The sequence below is a fragment of the Calonectris borealis genome, chromosome 5 (genome assembly GCF_964195595.1).
Source record: "Calonectris borealis chromosome 5, bCalBor7.hap1.2, whole genome shotgun sequence".
Classification (NCBI taxonomy): Eukaryota; Metazoa; Chordata; class Aves; order Procellariiformes; family Procellariidae; genus Calonectris; species Calonectris borealis.
Genome location: NC_134316.1, coordinates 23583019 through 23603125, shown reverse-complemented (window position 1 = coordinate 23603125; position 20107 = coordinate 23583019). Strand labels below are relative to the sequence as shown.

Here is a 20107-nt window from a genome sequence, read left to right as displayed (position 1 = left end):
GTAAGAAATGAAATACCTATCAAAGTTTTCAGTTTAACCTCCTTATATGCTGAACGCTGACTTTTGTAAGTCATAAGCCAGATTCTAGTCTTGTGCATATGTGCAGTCGAAAGAGAACTGGGTTTATAAACAGTTTCATTTGAATTTTGCTGTAACTCCTTGGTACTAGTCTTTCTCTATCTGTATTTAGCACTCAACAAAAAAAATCAGCTATGCTGCAATTCTGACTTAAAATGCACAAGGGGAAGTGAGGAACTCCTGGCTTCTGAGATGTAATTATGGCTTTGCTTAACATTAAAACAGAGGGCTGTTAAATGGATAGTCAAGAACTATAATCTCTATGAAGAGTTAGTACTGTTTCATATATAAGATCAAAGCTTTTCTCCTATTTTTCTAATCTTGATTTATTAGTGGAATATTTTTGTGAAATTGTTTTTTATTTCTACTATTATTACTTTTACCTTGTGTCGTGCTTTAACCCAGTGGACAGCTAAGCACTACACAGCCGCTCACTCACTCCCCCCTGGTGGGATGGGGGAGAGAATCGGAAGGGTAAAAGTGAGAAAACTCGTGGGTTGAGATAAAGACAGTTTAATAGGGAAAGCAAAAGCTGCACACGCAACCAAAGCAAAACAAGGAATTCATTCACTACTTCCCATCGGCAGGCAGGTGTTCAGCCATCTCCAGGAAAGCAGGGCTCCATCACGTGTAACTTGGGAAGACAAAACACCATCACTCCGAACATCCTTTCTTCTTCCTTCTTCTTCCCCCAGCTTTATGTGCTGAGCATGACGTCATATGGTGTGGAATACCCCATTGGTCAGTTGGGGTCAGCTGTCCCAGCTGTGTCCCCTCCCAACTTCTTGTGCACCCCCAGCCTGCTCGCTGGTGGGGTGGGGTGAGAAGCAGAAAAGGCCTTGGCGCTGTGTAAGCCCTGCTCAGCAGCAACTAAAATATCCCTGTGTTATCAACGCTGTTTTCATTCACAAATCCAAAACATAGCCCCATACTAGCTACTATGAAGAAAATTAACTCTATCCCAGCCAAAACCAGCACACCTTGTTTTAAGCCAGCTGTAAATTGCATATTTTAATGGTTATTATTTATAGATTTTTTAAAGTGCAGTCTAAAATAAGAAAAAATGACTGTGATACAACAGAATATACTGAAGGCAATTAACATCACTAATTACATTGCAATTAATCTACTTGCTTAGTTTACAGGGTTGATTCTAGTTTCATTGTCTTACGCCTGACTTAAGCTGCCTACTCTTATGGCTCTTAAGCAATGGGACTAATTAATACTGAAACCAACAAAATGTTCGTTCATAGTTAGGTAGCTCCTGACTGATAGGAGTGTAAGCACCAGCCACCCCAGGAACAGAGTTCCTTGGTGCATTATCAAATAGGACACTAGATTAACTGTCATAGAACAGCAAAGCACAAATAATGAATCAGTGCTTAGCAGTACTAGAAATACAGTGCTTAAGAGAGAGACGACATTATTATCTACTAGATGCTTGGGTAATGCTCTGTGCATTGATACTGAACGGTCATTAAAATATGTTTAAGTTTGAATACTTCACAATCTCCACTTATGTATACCTGTATTTCTAAGATAGGCAAAAAGAGGGTTCTTTCTATGCAGATGTAAAGTATTTTTAAGTCTATGTGGTCTTACGCTTTTTTAAAAAGCTTCTTTTTCTCATTAATGAAAATAACTAGGCTAATTTTGAGAAACAGAGTCTTTACTAAAGATTGTTTGGGAAGATCAGAAGGGAGTCAAAGTGGGAGTTTTTTCAGTTGTTAGCTGAGTATCTGTAGTACTTGATTTTTAACCAAGAAACTCTTTACATTCCAGGTTGACAGACGTTTGGGGCAGAGGAAAGCGAAAATGCAAAGTTCTGCACAAGCAGTCTAATATGTTTCTTATCAGTTGTTCAGGTTTCATTTTCTTGATATATGCAATATAGAGTCTTTCAGGAACATACTGGCTAAACTTTTGGTGTAAATGTCAAAGTAGAAAGAAAATTTTTAGAACTTCAAATTGACTTTCTGACCTATGAAACCAAGAAATGCAAACGAAATGTTGTACTATAAAACTTTCTTTTCTTTATGAGTCCATTTATAAACACATCCTGTACACCATATGGTTTTTTGTCATATTTGCAGAATGTTGGTATATCTTTAAACTCTAGCAGATAGATAGGAAGAAATATGATACTCCCACTTCCAGCCCGTATCATAAATTTACCAGCCATTCAGTCAAAATATAGCCTTTAAGACTAAGTTTCTTCGTTGTGTCTATTCTTGAGATATTAGGAGCCTTGTCTAGAAATTTATAAATGCAGAGTCATTTCATAATACAGCAACTTTGATATAATTGATTCATAAGTATTATCCAGAATTTCCAGGCTTTTCCAATGGGATTGTAAATTTCAGGTATGTTAATGAAAGATCAATGTGAGCTCACTTGGCCCATGTGTAGCTCATGAATGATGGGTCTGACTCCGTTCATTATCTGACAAAAACGGAGAAGGATGAATGTCTGACATAAGAGCAGGAGGTCGAGAAGAGACTTAGGATGGTGTTTAAATTCTTGCTTTTCTGGAACATGGAATTATGCATAAGTGGTAGGTTAAGTACTAGTTTCTGTAATGATTGGTGATGGGAAGTAACTATGAGAGTCAGCATTTTGTAAGTGAACAGAAGACCAGAGGGATATAAGAGAGATTAAAAGTGAGCTTGGATAGTCGGAAGTGGCTTAAACTATGTTTTTCTTGGCTTCTGAGTTCTGACAGTCTCAGGGAGAAGCCTTAGGACTGCTTTTTCCTCCTAATGCTGCCCAAGATACCATTAGCCGCCTTTGCAGTAAGGGCACATTGCTAGCTCATGTTCAACTTAGTGTCCACCAGGACCCCCTGGTCCTTTTCTGCAAAGCTGCTTTCCAGCCAGTTGGTCCCCAGCATGTACTGGTACATGGGGTAGTTCCTCCCCAGGTTCAGGACTTTGTACTTTCTCCTCGTTGAACTGTGTAAGGTTCCTGTTGGCAATTTCTCCAGCCTGTCAAGGTCCCTCACTCACTCTGTTCTACTTTAAGACTTGTTAAAATCTGTCTGAAACCAGAACTTCCTCAGTCATCACTGTCAGCTTCCTAAAAGGCCTGGAAATACAGACAGATGTTGAAACATAACAGCAAGATCAGCAGGCTGTGCTGGACTAAGCAGCTGGTTTTTACAAATATTTTTTCTAGGACTGTGATAATAGAAGGAAGCAGTAGTATGAAGTGGAGGAGGGAGAAGGATGGGAGAGCACTGGTGTGGGTGTCAAGGTGCTATGGGTGCAGGGGAATAGGCAAGTATACCTCTGGACCAACTGACATTCCCCTGCTTGGGGGCTCAGTGGGAGCTGGGTGGATGGAGATCAAGAGAAACATCAACCCAGTGTTGGAAAAATAGAAGTCTTTAGGTTCTCCTTGCTCATTGTTGTAACAAGTATATGGAGTAGAGGAGGTATACTTGGGAAGTGGCAGAGCCTTCCCCTGGGGTGATGGGAGTGTACATTCTCTTCATTTATATTTTTATTCAAGAAGGAAGTTTTAAGAATTTCTATAGATATTTTTATTTCTTGTATGCAAGTTCCAGAAGCTTGATAAATCTTAAGATGATAATATTTTTGCTGGTCATGCTCTGGAGTTTTGGAAGGTCCATCATTACCACCGAATACTGAGTTCCTAGGAGAGATGATGCAGAAGGTTGTAATTTAGCTTGAGGGAGCACACCAAGCAAACCAAGCCACATAATAAAACAGGAAGAGAAATGAGGCAAAGATGGAAACATTGGGAAAAGGGAAGTTAAGAATAGAAATTTTGGAGCAGAGCTGGAGCTGTGTAGGACTTTTTAATGTTAAACTGTACTTACCAAAGGATATTAACTGCCAAACTTTTATTTCTACAGGAGGTTTATGGAGACTCATCTAAGAACAATTCCAAGTGACGCTTTTTCCAATCTCCCCAACATCTCTAGGATGTAAGTTCTGTTTCTGATATTATTCTTTTAACTCTTTTATTAAAAATCACTTTCCTTCTCCAAAATTCTGTCTCTGTGCATAAAATCTTCTGAAATTAAAATATTCTTGCACCTTTGCTACCTCACCGTTTACATTTTAGAACTGCAGGTAATCATCCCATTGATTATAACCTGAACCAGCTATAGGAAGGCATACTAGGCATTTTTGGATAAAAGCACACCTTTATTGAAATAGATGTGATAAATAAGGCTATAAAACCTTTTTTTTTTATTTTGCAGTTCACAAAATATGAGAAATGGTTTCATTCATAACAAATTAACATATTCTATTGCTGATCCTGACTAAATTTTTTTTTTTCAGCTACCAGCATGATTTGTAACTCATTTCATTGGAGACGCTGTGGCATTTCTAGACTAGGGATGTTTCACCAAAACATTAGTTTTTGTGTGATGGGAGAGGAACTTCCATTGTGTCACTTCGTTTGTATGTAAACACATGCATAGATACAGTCCGTAAATGCACAAACAGCAGCCTCTTACCTATTTGCCTCACATCAACATTTGTCCCGTTGAAAGTGGCTACCCTTGTACCACACTGCTCATTGATGTCAGCAGTTTTGAGACAAAGTTGTCCCACCTTTGTTTCTTCTTCTTGGTGGCTGGCCCATGATCTATCATCCTGTGCATGGCTATTTGATGCAGGGAACTTCTCTGCCATATCCCAATTCACTCCCTAGAATCAGAGAGTCATATAATTTAGAAGGGACCTCAGGAGGCCTCTAGTTCACCACTTGCTCAAAGTTGGGCCAACTATAAGGTCCAACCAGATTGCTCAGGGCTTTATCCAGTCTGGTGCTCATCTTTATCTGTGTCCACTGTTAACTAAATAAACCACCTCATTCAGCAAGAGGCCCACATTTTTCTTGTTCAGCCTTTTATTACTAATGTAGCAATAGGAGCTCTTCTTGTTGTCCTTGACATTCTCTGCAAGTCTCAACTCCAGCTGAGCTTTGGCTAAATTGCTGAGATGGACTACTGTTCAAGAATTCATGAAACAGGACTTTAGGGGGACATGGAGGTCTCCCTAATTATATTTTATAGTTTCATCCAGGTATATTGAAGTAATGACTTTCTAAAATCCTTATAAGTAATTGTTCTTGAATATCTGCAGCCTCATGTACCATCTCAGTTTAATCAGATAGATGGTGTATTGTTTTTGGGGTTATTTCGGGGGGGGAATGTCCTTCATATGACGTATAGTATCATATGTAAACCTGATAAACTTTGTTCAAAACAGAGTTTTATTAAATGTAGAAGGATGTCAACTCTTCTTCGGCTTTCAGTGACACATAATCCACTGCTTAGACGCTTTTCAGATTTTAAAATTCTCAAATTGTAATATTTATGAATTTGTAAAAGCACAGGTGTTCATCTGAAGAATTCAGTGAACCCTTCTCTAAAGATGCATAGCCTCCAAAAACTTCCAGTGGCCAAAAGGCTGTTACACCAAATCTTCCTAACCTTCACGGCACCGGAGGTGAGGAAGGGGTATTCACACTGCCTGTCTCTAGATCACTTAGCGACCTCGTAGGCTAAGGACACTTAGCCACCTAGTCTCACTCCATGGACAGTATGAGTCAATGACAATCTTTTGCCTATGCTGTTTGGTAGTAACATGATAACAGATAACCACTCTGTTGCATGCTTTGATCACATTTCGGTTGAAGAGGAAAGTCAAAATTACAAAGACCTTACGGCCTTGAATGAGATGAATAGGTGCTTTTTACACGTCTTAAGATAATATGTTGGCATCCATGTCAGTTTATTTGCTTTGTGGTTTCAAGGCTACCTGGGAAAACAAATGTCAGTATCTTCCCCAAGTTATTCTTTAAAGAGAGTATCTGAATATGGAGTTTCACCTTCCCCCTACTCTACATTTATATGTAGGAAAATAGGATAGATACAGTTGAATATAGCAGTAACTTACCTAAAATCATGGCCTGATGTGGTAGCGTTACACTCTCTCTCCTGCTGTGCAATGCCTTCTGGATTACCACATTTCTCTTTCTCATGTTAATTTTAAAAAGCCTATGAAGAATAGACATCAGTTTAAATTTGAATAGTGTCAATGCCCTTCTGGATTCTTCTTACAGCATTACTACTACTACAAATCATGAACTCCCACCTTCTTGATATAAACTTTGGGTTAAGGAACAAGTACCTGTATTTTAACTACAGCTCTTGTGTGTATGTCTTGGCCTCTAATGTACCACATATCTCATTTGCCTCTCCCAGCCCATAATTTCGATCAGCAATGAAAATTACGGGATCATTCCTTGCTTTGTAAACTCACCTAGAAAATGTACTGAAGTTTCAGTAGGGTGATAGAGACTGTGTTTACTGTTCCAAATATAGCACTTCATTTTGCTATATATGGTTTCTACTATATAATTTCCACAATTTTTTTTTCCTCTGTACTGAATAGAAAATTTAGTTGTCCTCTTTATGAACCTTGTTTAAATAAAAATTTTAGAGCTACTATGTAGTCTTGATAGCCAGAAGTAGAGATTGGTTCCCTGTGCTGCTTTGCCACAGGAATGAAACAAAAAGCATTTCAATGCAATGCTCAAGTGCAAAGCTAATTCCTGTCAGAAATGCATCAGTGCACTGAAAAACAAAAAAGGTTTTATATGGTATTCAGATGCAAGAGAAATTTCTGGTTTACATCCTTAAATTTGCAAATACATTAAATCTTGGTAGAAGGGCTTCATCTGGTATTTCCTACAGACTTAGGACAGGTTGAACATGCAGTATTTTTAAGGTCAAGGATAAGGAACCTTTTTCCTGGGCTCAGGATGATGCTTTGAGATCACATCCATGAGTACCTCACAGACACCTGACGGGTAGCTCCCTGAGCAGTTTTCTCCACAGCTTCTCCATGCAAAGTAGCATTCCCCGCATTGCACAGTGCTCTCTGCCAGCAGCCCCACGCAGAGCACAGCATTTCCCCTGTGCACTGTTTTCCTCTGTGCAACACAGTGCCTTTTCAGACTCGGCGCACACGGCTGTCCCACAGCCAGTGCCACCACACAGCTCCCCACACCTAGCACGGAACTGCACCGCAGTGCTCCCACACCTCCCCTGCTCCCAGTGCCAGCCCGTAGAGTACAGCCCCAACTCAGGGCTTCGGTTGCCTTAGCTGGTCCTGGTTGTCCTCTCGTGAAGTACCCCACACGTCACCGAGCTGCCCTCCGTCAGCAGCAGAGAACAGGGGCAGCCGGTGGGTAGCAACACAGCAGCAGAAGGGATGCTGAGGCTGGAAAAAGTGAAGAAAGGTGGAGAGAGGGAGAAGGAAGAAAATAAGGGCAGGGAGAGGGCCTTGTGGCTACTGCCACGTGCCGATCTGCTTTAAATCCTGCGTTCTCAGGCTCTTTCTGAATGGGCAATGGTGATTAAAGTGTTATCTGCAAACAGAATTTCTCTGAAGCTGTGCCTTTGGTGTTTAAACTGACTATTTGTGATGGGTGTTGAAGGCATTTTGAAATCCTGCAAATTAAACACAGCTGGTAGGGAGGGGAGGTGCTGGATTGTAACATGCCTTCAAAATGGGAATTTAAACACACTTTCCCTCTTCTTCTGATGCAACCCCTTCCAGTTCTGATTGCTATGATTTTTATTTCTTACATTTAACACTTTACATGTTGTATTATGTGTTCATTAGCCAGAGCCCAAAGAGTTTTTGGAGACACTGTGAACACTTGGAAGTAAATGTTTATGCATCATTAATACATGTTTCTGTTTGACATTCCTGTCTCAGAGGAGATTTTGAATGAGTTTGTGTGGGTTTTGGGTGTTTATCTAGAGGACACTAAAGCAAATAAAACTACTCATTTCCCTGTCATCAACGATGATGTGGTTTAATTAATGTACACAAATACATCTGGTTATGAAGCAGAAGAGTGGAGGTCAACACGCAAAGAAAATAAGCTGTTTCCTTCCCACTTTTGTCTGACAGCTGAGAGATATAAAACTGTAACTCAATCCACTCCAAGCCAGGCAGTATAGTAAAAATGTGACATGCAGCGTGGTGGGAAGGGACATGGTGGCTGTAGGGGTGAGGGAAGGGAGGAGGAATCCCTGTTGCTGCTCTTCTGCCTCTTCTCATGCATGAGAGAAAAGCACTTGCCTGCCTGATGTAAGGTGACCCATTTTGATCACAGAGCACACAAAAAGTACTCTCTAAATCCCAGCCCCAGCATGAGGACGCAGTGTTTGTTCATTATTCATTTTTAATTTCATTTTCTGTCAAGCTGATTTACATATAACTGTTTGCTACATAGAACAACTTTTTTTTTAATGTGTCATTAGTCTAGCCTATCTTTTGGTATGTTAAAATGCAGGCTCTGTTAAAATGGAATTAATTTTCTTTTAAGACTGAAACTCCAATTTCCTGGGCAATAGATATTTATTGCTTACAGGAAAACCAAATTAAAGCATCTCACATAAACATCTAACATTGCAATACTTAATCACAGAGGTACAGACTGGAAATACTTTCTTTATTGTATTCCTCTTTTATTATCTTCCTTCCTTTTGGAAGGGGCAAATAGCTTTGTAAAAGCAATATTACTGTCGAAAGAGAATCTGTTGGTCATACAATTTCTACTAGTTACTTTTCTGGTATCTTTTCAAACACTGTTGAATACATCTCCTAAGTGACCAATAAAAAGTGACCAATAAAAGGTTTAGTTCAGGTAATATGCTTTTAGCTCCAGTCTGGAGAGAACATAAATTCCCTTGGAACAGTTAGTGGTATTCATCATCTGCGGTTGTTAGAGCATGCGCTGGTCATGAAGTATTTTTTCCAATTTTTTAAAACATTTTCAGTATTTTTTAATATCCATTGAAAGAAATAAAGATTTATTTTCTTTAAAATTTCCACAAAAAATAAAAATCTGATCCATAATTGATTGTATTGAAAAGCCCTCCTGGTTTAAATGATCATATTTTAATTTTCTGTTTACTGTTATTACTCTTAATATTGTCATTGGAAAAAACAGAGAGAATGTTAAAAATCTTCTCTGATTTGTTTAAGGAACACAACCCAATTAGAACTGATGTAAAATACCAGTTGGATATTTTTTAAGTTAAGTATGATTCTAGGTCTTTGCAGGTCTACTGATTAAAAAGGAGGAAAGGCATATGATACAGTCTCTTTATTATTACATTTTATCTGATTTTGATATCTAAAATTGATGTCTAAGAGCCTTCTAGTCAATTTAATTTTGTGCATTTAAAATAATGATCAGGTTGCTCAGGGTATGTGTAACCATGCAAAATATTAAAAACTGAGTCAGTAACTTGGATCAAGAGTATCAAAAGATAGTACTTAAATATTTTAACAATAATAAATATAAAGAATATACAAGGAATTCCAATTATTTTACAAGATCTATAGATTAGAAATATGATATAAAATATGCTTAGAAAAGTAAATAAAATACAGGAATACATCTTTTAAATGCTATTCCAGCATTAATAAATTTTAAAACTAAGAGATTTTTTGAAAGACAGAATCAGATAATTTAACCCAAATAGTAATAAGTCAGTTACTCTGTAAATTTGCACCAGTTGGTTTTATTGCAACTTTATTCACGCTTCAAAACCTTTAACAGTAGTTCCAGTATTATCATCCTTCTAGTTATGGTGGAGAGACTCTGTAGAGCTATTTTCTCATCACGTTCGGAAGATGACTAGCAGTACAAATGCGATTCAGTCTAAACTGTGTGCAAATAAGTATTTCTTAAGCTTGCTGTCTGGTTTTGCTTCTGAGCCACACTACTCCTTACATCCTTTATGACATTCACTGTATGGCTAGAGTTTCTCTCTAAATTCATGTTAGAGCACATTTTTTCCTCAGCAATATCAAAGCATCGGTTGCCCTTATAATCTGTTTCTCTCTAAAGAAATTGCGACAGTTGTTGTAGTGATGGCCCAAGAACCATCTTTGTTTCTATCCTTCCTTTTTAATTCTTCAATATAGAGAAATATGCCAATTTACTTGAGGGCTAGATCTCCTTAGAGAACTCCAAGGTGACCTTAAGTGGGGAAAAGGGAAGAAATATGATTCTGAAATGTGAAATATGGATGTTTGCTTTTGCTGCTTAATAGCACCATTGTGGTTTTTTTTTTTATTTAACTGTATTCTGCCGTATAGTGTGCATCTAAGGCATCAGTCAAAATCAAAATCTGGTTAAAAGTTCCTCCCTCAGACACTGTCTGTGTGTCTGGCAGTGTCATGGCAGTTGGATGAGAAAAAGAATGAGAGGAAAAATGAAGTGGCATGATGGGCCCTAGCCACAGCTTGCCAAGGTCTGAGACTTGTTTCTTTCTCTGTTTGCTGGTGTTTAGCTACATCTCCATAGATGAAACACTTCAGAGTCTGGAGGCCCATTCCTTCAACAGTTTAAGTAAAGTCACTCATATGTAAGTACTGTAATTACATAAATGAATACAGTGATAAAATAAATCTGGGGATGTGTGGAAATAACATACATGTTGATGTTTGAGTTGTCATTCTTGTCTCCTTTGTAGCTAAATATTCCTTTTCTCATTTCCTTTCTCCGTAATGTGGAGTCAGTCTCTTTTTTGACTTGTGCTTTCTTTCCTCACATCTTTTCGGTTCCCTTGCTCTTCTGTATCTTCCCATAGAAGTGTAAGAAAGTGTAGTGAAAAATATGTGGGACTACATTATGAGCTTGATGGCAAGTTGAAATAAACTGGCAACTAAGAATTACTTCTGTCAAATTACCGAAGGTAAGTAAAACAGTAATATAAGCACCAGAAACAAATTCAGAAGGGCCAAAGCACAGAGCAAAATGGCACTAGCTGGAGACATGAAGAATAATAAGTAATCATTCTGGACTAGCACTAGGAAAATGAAGAGTATCTATCTGGTTCTTAAAGGGAACGGGAATGTTATGGACAAAGGCTTCTGGGAAGTGTTTTTGTACCTTTTTGTTCTGACCAGACCTCACCAAATGATGCCCTAGGGCAGTTACAAAAGTGGTAGGATACCTGCATCCAGGGAGTTCCTGTCATTCAGCAGTCCCTTGTCAAGAAAGAAAATGTGCCAGAGGCAGGTATACCTTTTAAGGTTGTTGCAAGGGGTGAAAGCTACAACTCATTTTCCACTCTGATATTTGACAAAGCAAAAGCGATAATAACCTTACATTAAATTAGGCAAGATCCATGTTAGGCTCTAGGAAATGTTTTCTAAGTAAACACTGGAATTGTTTTCCTGGGGAGGTTGTCCCTGTCACTGGAGGCCTTTAAGGCTGTGTAATCAGAAACTCCATAGGTCTATTTAATCTTCACTCAAAGAAAGAGATTGAACTAGATGATCTCTTAACACTGCTCTATTTTCCTTTTACTTTACACAGTGTGAAACAGAAAGGTTAATAAAAGTAAAGGAGATGATAATATCATTACTGTTACTGTAGACGGAGAGCAAGTAATGCTGGAAAGTGGAAGTGCCTCCCCTAAGAGTACCTGACAGGCACAGCTAGAAGTAGAGTGCAGAATCCTGAGACCTAGTTCAGTCCAATAACATGCTCCTGTAATATTCCTGAAAGAGTTTCAAAGGAAGGCTTTGGTGTGATAACAGTACTTATCTTTGGTTATAATGCCATTCCCTATTCTGTAGATGTTTTTTCCAGGCCTGTCGTCTTCATGTTCTCTCTTCCTCTTGCACAGTTGTTGTGTCTTTAGGATTTCTTGTTTAACACAAATGAACATTTAATGAAACATTTACTGGCAGCACATTTTATAAGCAATGAATAAAGCATTTGGTGCTATGCACTACAAATTGCTCATGTGGTACTTGTTTTGTGGTTTACCTTATTAGAAGTTAAAGATAACATGCTCTTGGGTCATCACATTTCATTGCGGGATTCTTCCATGCAATATGCAGTGTAGTATCTTGTCTGTTTTAAATTATGTGGATATAAAGGCTTCTTGAGGATGGCTTGAGGAAAAAGGAGCCAGCTGGCTAGATAGCTGTTTTCTATTGTTTCAGTATTAGAGTCAAAGTGGAGAATGGACTAGAAAAATCTCCCTCAGGATCTTAATTCATAACACAAAACTGATCTCCTTCAAAGGGTAATGTAATGTAAGCCTTTGAATATAAAGAAATCTTCCACAAAATGTGCACTTTTAAACGCGTGACTAGTTTGAAGGAGTGGTGGATGGAGCTCTGGTGTTGCCAGTGCCTCCCAAGGCACTCATTCTTGTGATGTGCTCTGTAGCACTGCCTAATTTGCATTACTTTCTACTACCTAAAGTGTTGGTGAGGAATATGAGTAGAAGCCTTTTCTCTTGTCCTCTTGCAGTCTCTAACCACCCCCAAAACACTTCTATATTCCTGCCTGGGAGGACAGCCAGTACCCCTTGCCATAAGCATGCCTCTGTCACGGCTCCTCTGAAGCCAGGCCAGAGCACACCAGAAGATCCAAAATCTCCGCATTATCACACCCATGCCAGATCCCAGGCCTGGATGTGCTGTCCATGACTAGGAAGCTACAGGCCCGGGCAGGAGTCAGCAGAGCTCATGGGCACCTACACTCACGTCACCTACGGCACAGGCTGCGGGGAGGAGGTTTCCTGATCTGCTATACAAGGGTTATGGTAATGTGGGACCCCTTATATTTCTCACAAGGCACTACCAAAAAAGAAACTGTACACAGACATGTAAGATACACATTTTTTTCTTTTCTGCGCAAGAGCCAAAAATACTACCCAGGACAAGACACCAGAACTCTACTCACAAAAACTACAGGCAAACCCCAAACCTTTGCAGATAGCCCACGAAGAAGGGCTACCTCTACCACTCAAAAGCACTTACCAGGTTTTAAAAATCTGTTTGGAAATAAGGCATGTGTATTACTTAATCAGGGGATATCCAGGCATCTGGCAAACTAGGCAGTTGCATATAAGCTCTAAAAGAAAGCAATTTATAAATTTGACTGTTTTTCTGAATTGCTTCCATAACTTCTCTGATTTGTTAACACTTATCATTGTTGGGTTTGATTTACTTTCCAAAGAACAAGATTATTCAGGGATAAATGTATATGTTGTGCTATGCATTTGTTTAATGTTCTCCACTTGCATAGTATTTTCAAAGTATTTTTGCTAAAATAATACTGGGTAAAGATTATTATAGGGTATTTTGAAGGAAGTTGAAGTTACTCTAACAGTTTTGAAAAGAAGTAATTTCACAGAGTCTCATTTTCACGGGTTGTTTTTCATGGACTTTTCATAAAGTGCAGTTTTATGTAAATAATCTTTTTACTCTAATTTAAACTTATACACACAGTTTCATTTTAAAATAATTTGTTTTTAAACATATGAACTTCTTCGGAGAACATTTAGTGTTTGTGGAAGGGAGGAACTAATTGCTTTGGCTTGAGTCAAGTGTCAGGTGAATAGACATCCTCTGTTCGTCATCATCCCTGTCTGCCAAGCCTGTTAGTGTGCTTCAGCTTTGATCTTCAGCGCTCCGTTTCCTTGGTCCTTATTCAGTTCATGTGCCTCTGTCCTGACTTTCTGTTCCTTCCAGACTTCAGCTCTCTTTAAGCATAGGTCATACTTTTATGAACCTATGCCTGTCAAGTGCTGAACAACTTCTGCAAACCAAGGATACTGATCACCTGCTGTATTTTAGTGGGCCAGATCTCATTTTGGTTGTAATTAATGGCAAAATTCCCACTCTATGAAGATGAAAATCAGGGCCAAGACTTTGTGGGGTTTTTTTTCCCCGATTGTGTTAAATTGGTCTCACGATGTTTTCTTGTTCCTTCTTTTTGTCTTTACCTTTTTTAAGTATGTCTGTGAGACAAACTTAATAAGTTTACAAATTCAGAACTGTCTCTCCCATACAATGGTATAAGTATTTATTTTTTCTAGATATAATTGTGAAAGTGTCTGATTAGCAGTCCATGTCTCTGTGCAGTTGTCTTACTAGTAGAGCTGCAGCTAGGTAGCTTTACACTAAATAAAAAGCTTTTGTAATTAGGTCATTATTTGTCATGAAAACGTTCCTGTAGAAGGAACCCCAGAAAAATTCACTCTTTCTTTTCCCCTTCTCTGTGTCTCTGCTCACTCTCCTCTGATCTCTGCCTACTCCCTTCTCCTCCTCACTCCAAAAGCTCTCTCCTCTTATACAACCACATGAAAAGCCCTCTCAGCATTTGGGAACAGGGCCAAAGGTTATGGTTCAAGTGGCTTGCCCTTGTATATGCGACGTCATTTGGAGAGCTGGTGGGGGATCGCTCTCCATCTCTGCAGTGAGCTGTGGTGAGCTGGAGCCAGGGGCCGGGGCAGCTCTGCCAGCCTCTGGGCCAGGGCTGCACTTCTCCTCTTGGACAGCTCATGGAGCCAGGTTGTGGGATGTGGTGTTGCAGAAAGGAGAGGAGATTGGATGGAAATATTTGAGAAGCAACTGGAGAGAGACTGAAAAGATTTGCGGGGACTGCTGTATACCTGCGGTGAATTTCAGGGCACTGGGACAAGCGTTGTGCAGAAAAATCTTGTTAAAAGCTGCAGTCTGGAGGTAGGGAATAGACTGTCGGGAGCCCGAGCCAGTTTTCTGGTGCTAGTGGTGCAAAAGCTTGACAGGTGCATGCAAATGAAATAGCATGGATATTTTGGCTAGGGGGGGAGAATAAAACATGGAAGTATATATACAAGTGAGAGAAGCCAAGGAAGCTATAGGCAAAGTAAGTCTAAGAAGGTAGAGAGGGGTCCCAAGTTATTACAAGGAAAAAAAAAGGCTGATTTAAAACATTTCAAAACCACTGACCTGGATATCCTTAGTCTTCGTATGTATCTCAGCATAACGTGATTATATTGAGACTTTATGGCCAGATTTGCAATTTCTGGATTCTGGTCTTGAACAAACTCAAGGGATGTGTCAATATTGCAAGGCAAGTATGAAAGACATGTCTGGTAAATGAAATTTAGGAGCCACTTAAATATGTAAACTTTTGTGCTTTTTTTTAATATTATTAAATTCATATAGGATGTTAAGTAGCTTATTAACCTTTCTAGAAGTTATCTAGCAAACTTATGTCTCATTAATTAATTCATTAAACTAATATTTGAATAGTTATTATTAGTTTCATTTGTAGATTCATTTGGATTTGGAACTAAATATTTATATCTTTGTAACTGAACATAAGTTCATAGTTATTTGTAAGTCTTGACACAGAACTTTATATCATCAAGTGACTTTCTCTGCACATCTGTTCTTGATGTGTTAAGTTTTTCAAGTATTTTCTTTAAAAAGCAAAGCTGAGTTGCTGTTCATGGACAGTGGTTTGATTGTGAACCTGGTATATTTTTAATTACTACTCTGAGTGCCAGAAATAAAATATAAAACTTTGATTGTCTTTAAAGCACAACTAAGCCAATTCTAATTGTTTTGTATACTTTTAAAACTAAAGCAGAAGCTGAATAGTTTATAAAGTAACTTTGAATAATTTTGTAAATATTCCACAAATAATTCTGTTATCTTGTGAGTAGGTAGCAGCATCCTTCTTTCTTATGAGCATCTCTAAGTAATTTTAGTTAGGACTGCGAAGTGAAATGTTTCTTCAGGGCACCTTTTGCCTCTCTGCATCAATGGTCAACAAAGATGCCTATTAACCGTCTTAGGTTTTTTTAATGTCTTTAAAGCACTTCATTCCCAGAAGGAGTCAGAATTGTTACATTGCTGTTGGATGCAGAATTTAAGCACTGTATGCTAAGATTAAGCTGTATTTATACAGTGTGTCAAAGTTCCATTTCAAAAGTCACTTAAAATCAGCTTTCTCAGACACTTAGATACCTGGGAACTATCCTACTAGACATTTTTAAGTATACTCTTTGGCTTTGTCTGCATTTTAGGCAGCTAAAACTACTAATAGTTTTCCTAGAGCTGCTTTTCAAAGGAACCTTAACTTTCTAAATCAGTGGGTTTCAATCTTTTCAATTCACCAATTCAGAAAAGCTTACTGATAAAAGTGCAAACCCTGTCTAATGAATCTACCGATAGTCAACTTGCTTTTCTTAGTTTTTTGGATCCTTTGGAAGTAATCTTTACACCACAGCAGTCTTTTGATTACAGTTTGAAAATTACTACCATATAACATTTAGGCACCTTTGAGTATATTACTCATGACTGATTAATGCAAAAGAAATTGTGAAATCTAGTTTCTGTATCACTATCCTGTTAACTGATGAGAACAGAACTATTCAAATATCTTTTCTCCTTATGGGCTTAACTTCATAGGCTCCAATATTGATGGGGCAATAGATATCCTTTAAATCTGTGATTTTAGCAGGGGATTCCTTCCAGTACTCTGAGATTAATGACGTTTGAGTGTGCAAAACAAGGGCAGCAGCACAGTTCATGAATGGAACTGAGTTTGAAGATCCGTCTCTTTTTCATGCATATGAAATAAGAGGCCACATATTCAGCCAGTCAAGTGCAAGAGGCACATCTGACTGGACTAAAAGTAGGTCAAATGGGATTTTTCTTGTGATTTTTTTCTTAACCATAGCATTCACTTTGGTCACATCACTTTTGTTCTGGTTTCAGCTGGGATAGAGTTAGTTTTCTTTCTAGTAGCTGGCATAGTGCTGTGTTTTGGATTTAGTATGAGAATAATGTTGATAACACACTGATCTTTTAGTTGTTGCTAAGTAGCATTGACACAAGTCAAGGACTTTTCAGCTTCCCATGCTCTGCCAGGTGCACAAAAACCTGGGTGGGAGCATAGCCAGGACAGCTAACCCAAACTGGCCAAACAGATATTCCATACCATATGACATCATGCTCAGTATATAAGCTGGGGGAGTTGGCCGGGGGACAGCAACCGCTGCTCGGGGACTGGCTGGGCATCGGTCAGTGGGTGGTGAGCAATTGCACGGTGCATTACTTATTTTTATATTCTATCATCATTATTATTTTCCCTTCCTTTTCTGTTCTATTAAACTGTCTTTATCTCAATCCACGAATTTTACCTTTTTTTTCTGATTCTCTCCCCCATCCCACTGAGGGGGGGAGTGAGCAAGCAGCTGTGTGGTGTTTGGCTGCCTGCCAGGTTAAACCATACCAACCTTTTACCTTTTTATACCTCTCTCATCCTCTTTTTCATGTATTTTGACTAGAGACTTCTAAGCAACTGGCTGTCTGCTGTTGATTTCTGTAGTGCCTACCACAATAGGCCGTTTTCTTCCTTTTGGGCGTTAAGAAACCTCTGTAATACAAAGTGTAGGATGAAATGCAATTATAAATACAGTAGATATTAAAGCATACTTCTTTCCTAATCCCAGCATTACCAGTTCAAGGAAGTTGAACAGCAGGGACATAAACATTTCCCCAACGTTAAGTTGAATCATAGTGATTTCCTTACTCACATTATTTAAGCTTTTCTCTGATTACTGTGCCAGCTGTCTCATCTGGCAGTTTTAAATCTTTTATTCCCAGATTAATTAGTTTTTCATTTGCCTTTGTTAAACAGCACATGCCCTCTCATGCCCAGTTACTTAATAAATCAAAATCTCATTGCATTATTTTGTGCTTCCAATTTTAGTACCATCTGTATATTTCGAATTCTTACTTTCAGTACCCTCATCCAAATCATTTATGCAGGATACTATGAATAGCAACAAGCCAAAACCTGATGACTCTATGGTACTCCAATGCATTATCCATTTCCAGGCTGAAGGTTGATCTGAAGACTGTCTTTCCCTGGAACATGTTTGGTCCACAACAAAGGAATATCTGGCCAGGAGTCCAGCATTTTAAATGTAGTCAGTGATGGAAAAAATATGTCAGTTAAAGTTTATGGACCAAATTCCACTGTTGGGAGTGTGATAGCTACATAACTAATACAATAATTTGAGAGAAGCAAGAGACTGATATTGAAAAGATTTCTTTTAAATACAGAAACAGTACTGTTCAAAGTAGCTAACAGACATGAAGAATATTTGATTACAGCTCTGTAATAGCGGAGTATAGCTATTAATTACATCAGTTTAACACGCCAGTAAAAGGTAAATCCTTGTCTCCCTGCAATGTTGGAGTAAACAGAGTAAAAATTGAAGACTTGAAAGGTGGACCAGAACTGTTTTGTCAGTATAACAATATATAGAGAGGCTGAAGTCTTGGTACCTGTATCTACATACTGATTTATCTACTGTCTTATATCTCATTTCCCACTTTTATTTCTCAGACAACTTGGCTGGGTTGATTTTATCCTGTAAAAATTATTCCAGTGGCAGAGGTATCCTTAAAACCCAACTTCCTGATACCTGTATTGTGTAGGTTACTTGGCACTGTTAGGGCACGGTAAATTAAATACTACTGGTTTCCGGCCATTGAGTGTCTGCCCAGTAGCACCACTTCTTGGACTGACTTAAGACCAGAACATCACCCACACAACCTGCACCACCATGCCATCTATACCTGTTGTCTTCATCAAATTTCTCTATATAAGTAGCAAGAAGTGCTTCCCTCAGCCCACTGCTCCACAGCTAGTTTCAGGAGGAATACTGACACCGTTCTTTCTATACGGTTTCTATATTATGAAAGGCTGAGAGTTGTTCCAGCAGAGTTATAAGACCAGGGTCCAGAACTGGTTTAAGGTAAAGAAATAGAAGCACACATAGGCAAAATAGAAGCAAAAAGGGCTAACCCCTTCTGGAGACAGTAAAGATGCCAGGAAAGGAAAAGTGTGCATGTCATAGGGGTGGGTATGGGTGGGTTTTTTCATAAAAGATGAAGATTTGCTAGGTCTACTGAGTCTAGACAGGGAATTTTGGCACAGTCTGATTGGTGCAGCCAGACTGGTGACTGTCATTATGGATAGAAAAGGAAGCAATCTGCTGAAAAAAAGAGGAATGAGAAAGATTGAGGAAAATTGCATTAAGGGCAGAGACAAACATTTCAGAAAAATGAGGAAGAGTCATGATGCCAGGCAATGATCATGATGGCTGGAGGGGCAGCAGCCCCACCAACACACCTGCAGAAAGCACCCTTGGCCATAGCCACAATCAGTGTCAGGCTGGTTCTTCAAGATATGCAGTCTAAAAAGCCATCTGTAGTCCAAGTTGTCACCTGGGTAGAAGTACTTAAAGACATAACTGTGGACAGGAGATGTAAGGAATGAAGTCTATGTTACATTTTGCATCAGTATAAAACAAAGAGATACACTATCCTCTATACTGCGGGACATGGCTATATAGTGAATGGTGTGTCCATGTCAAGTCTCAGAATGGAGTTAATTTAAGTGACCTGAGCCATCCTTTGGATCCACTGATAAGTTCTGTAAAAGAGACAGGAAAAATAATACAAAACACTGTTAGAGACATGAAGGAAGTAACCAGGAAAATAATAGGACATAATATTATAAGCTAAATAGATGGTTGTAAATTGATAGGATTATGATACATCAATACTGAAAGTTTTGCTTAACTTTTCTTCTTTTTACTCAACTTTGCAGACACAAAACTCTCACTATGTTCAAAGTAATAGCCATTACCACAAGCTATTGCTTTGATTTTAGGACCGTGCAGACATGAAATCTCAGGTGCTTCTTCCCCCCTTGCTTAAACTAGCCAGATTCTATCCAGATGGCAATTCATCATTGAAAGATTGCTCAGAATGCATAGTGGTCTTGAGCTAGTGCTGGCCAGTACAAAAACTCATTTCAGGAATTAGGTCCCTGAAATTTCATTTTAACATTGCTGATTTCTGTTACGATAAATAACTAAGTATTAAGGACAATGTGGTAATGTTCCTCTCTTTTTTACAGTGAAATTCGAAATCTTAGAAACTTGGATTACATAGATCCAGATGCCTTTAAGAACCTCCCACTTTTGAAATACCTGTAAGTATTTAGCGCCTGTAACAAGTTGGCACTTAAGCTTCACAGATGATTCTTTACACTATAGCAGTTTTGTTTCTTTGCATTTCATTTTGGAACTGACTGCAATGTTTTTCCCTGTTGTTTTATTTTAATGACAGAAAGCCAGCTA

At 38.7% G+C, this 20107-nt stretch overlaps 1 protein-coding gene across 1 annotated transcript in view; it reads left to right on the top strand.

Annotated features, from left to right (window-relative positions):
• TSHR (thyroid stimulating hormone receptor) overlaps positions 1-20107 on the top strand; it is a 73128-nt gene that overhangs the window by 20649 nt on the left and 32372 nt on the right. Inside the window, exons 2-4 of the mRNA XM_075151402.1 lie at positions 3956-4027; positions 10439-10513; positions 19885-19959. Coding sequence (XP_075007503.1) covers positions 3956-4027; positions 10439-10513; positions 19885-19959 — 222 coding nt within the window. The remainder of the gene's footprint in view (positions 1-3955; positions 4028-10438; positions 10514-19884; positions 19960-20107) is intronic.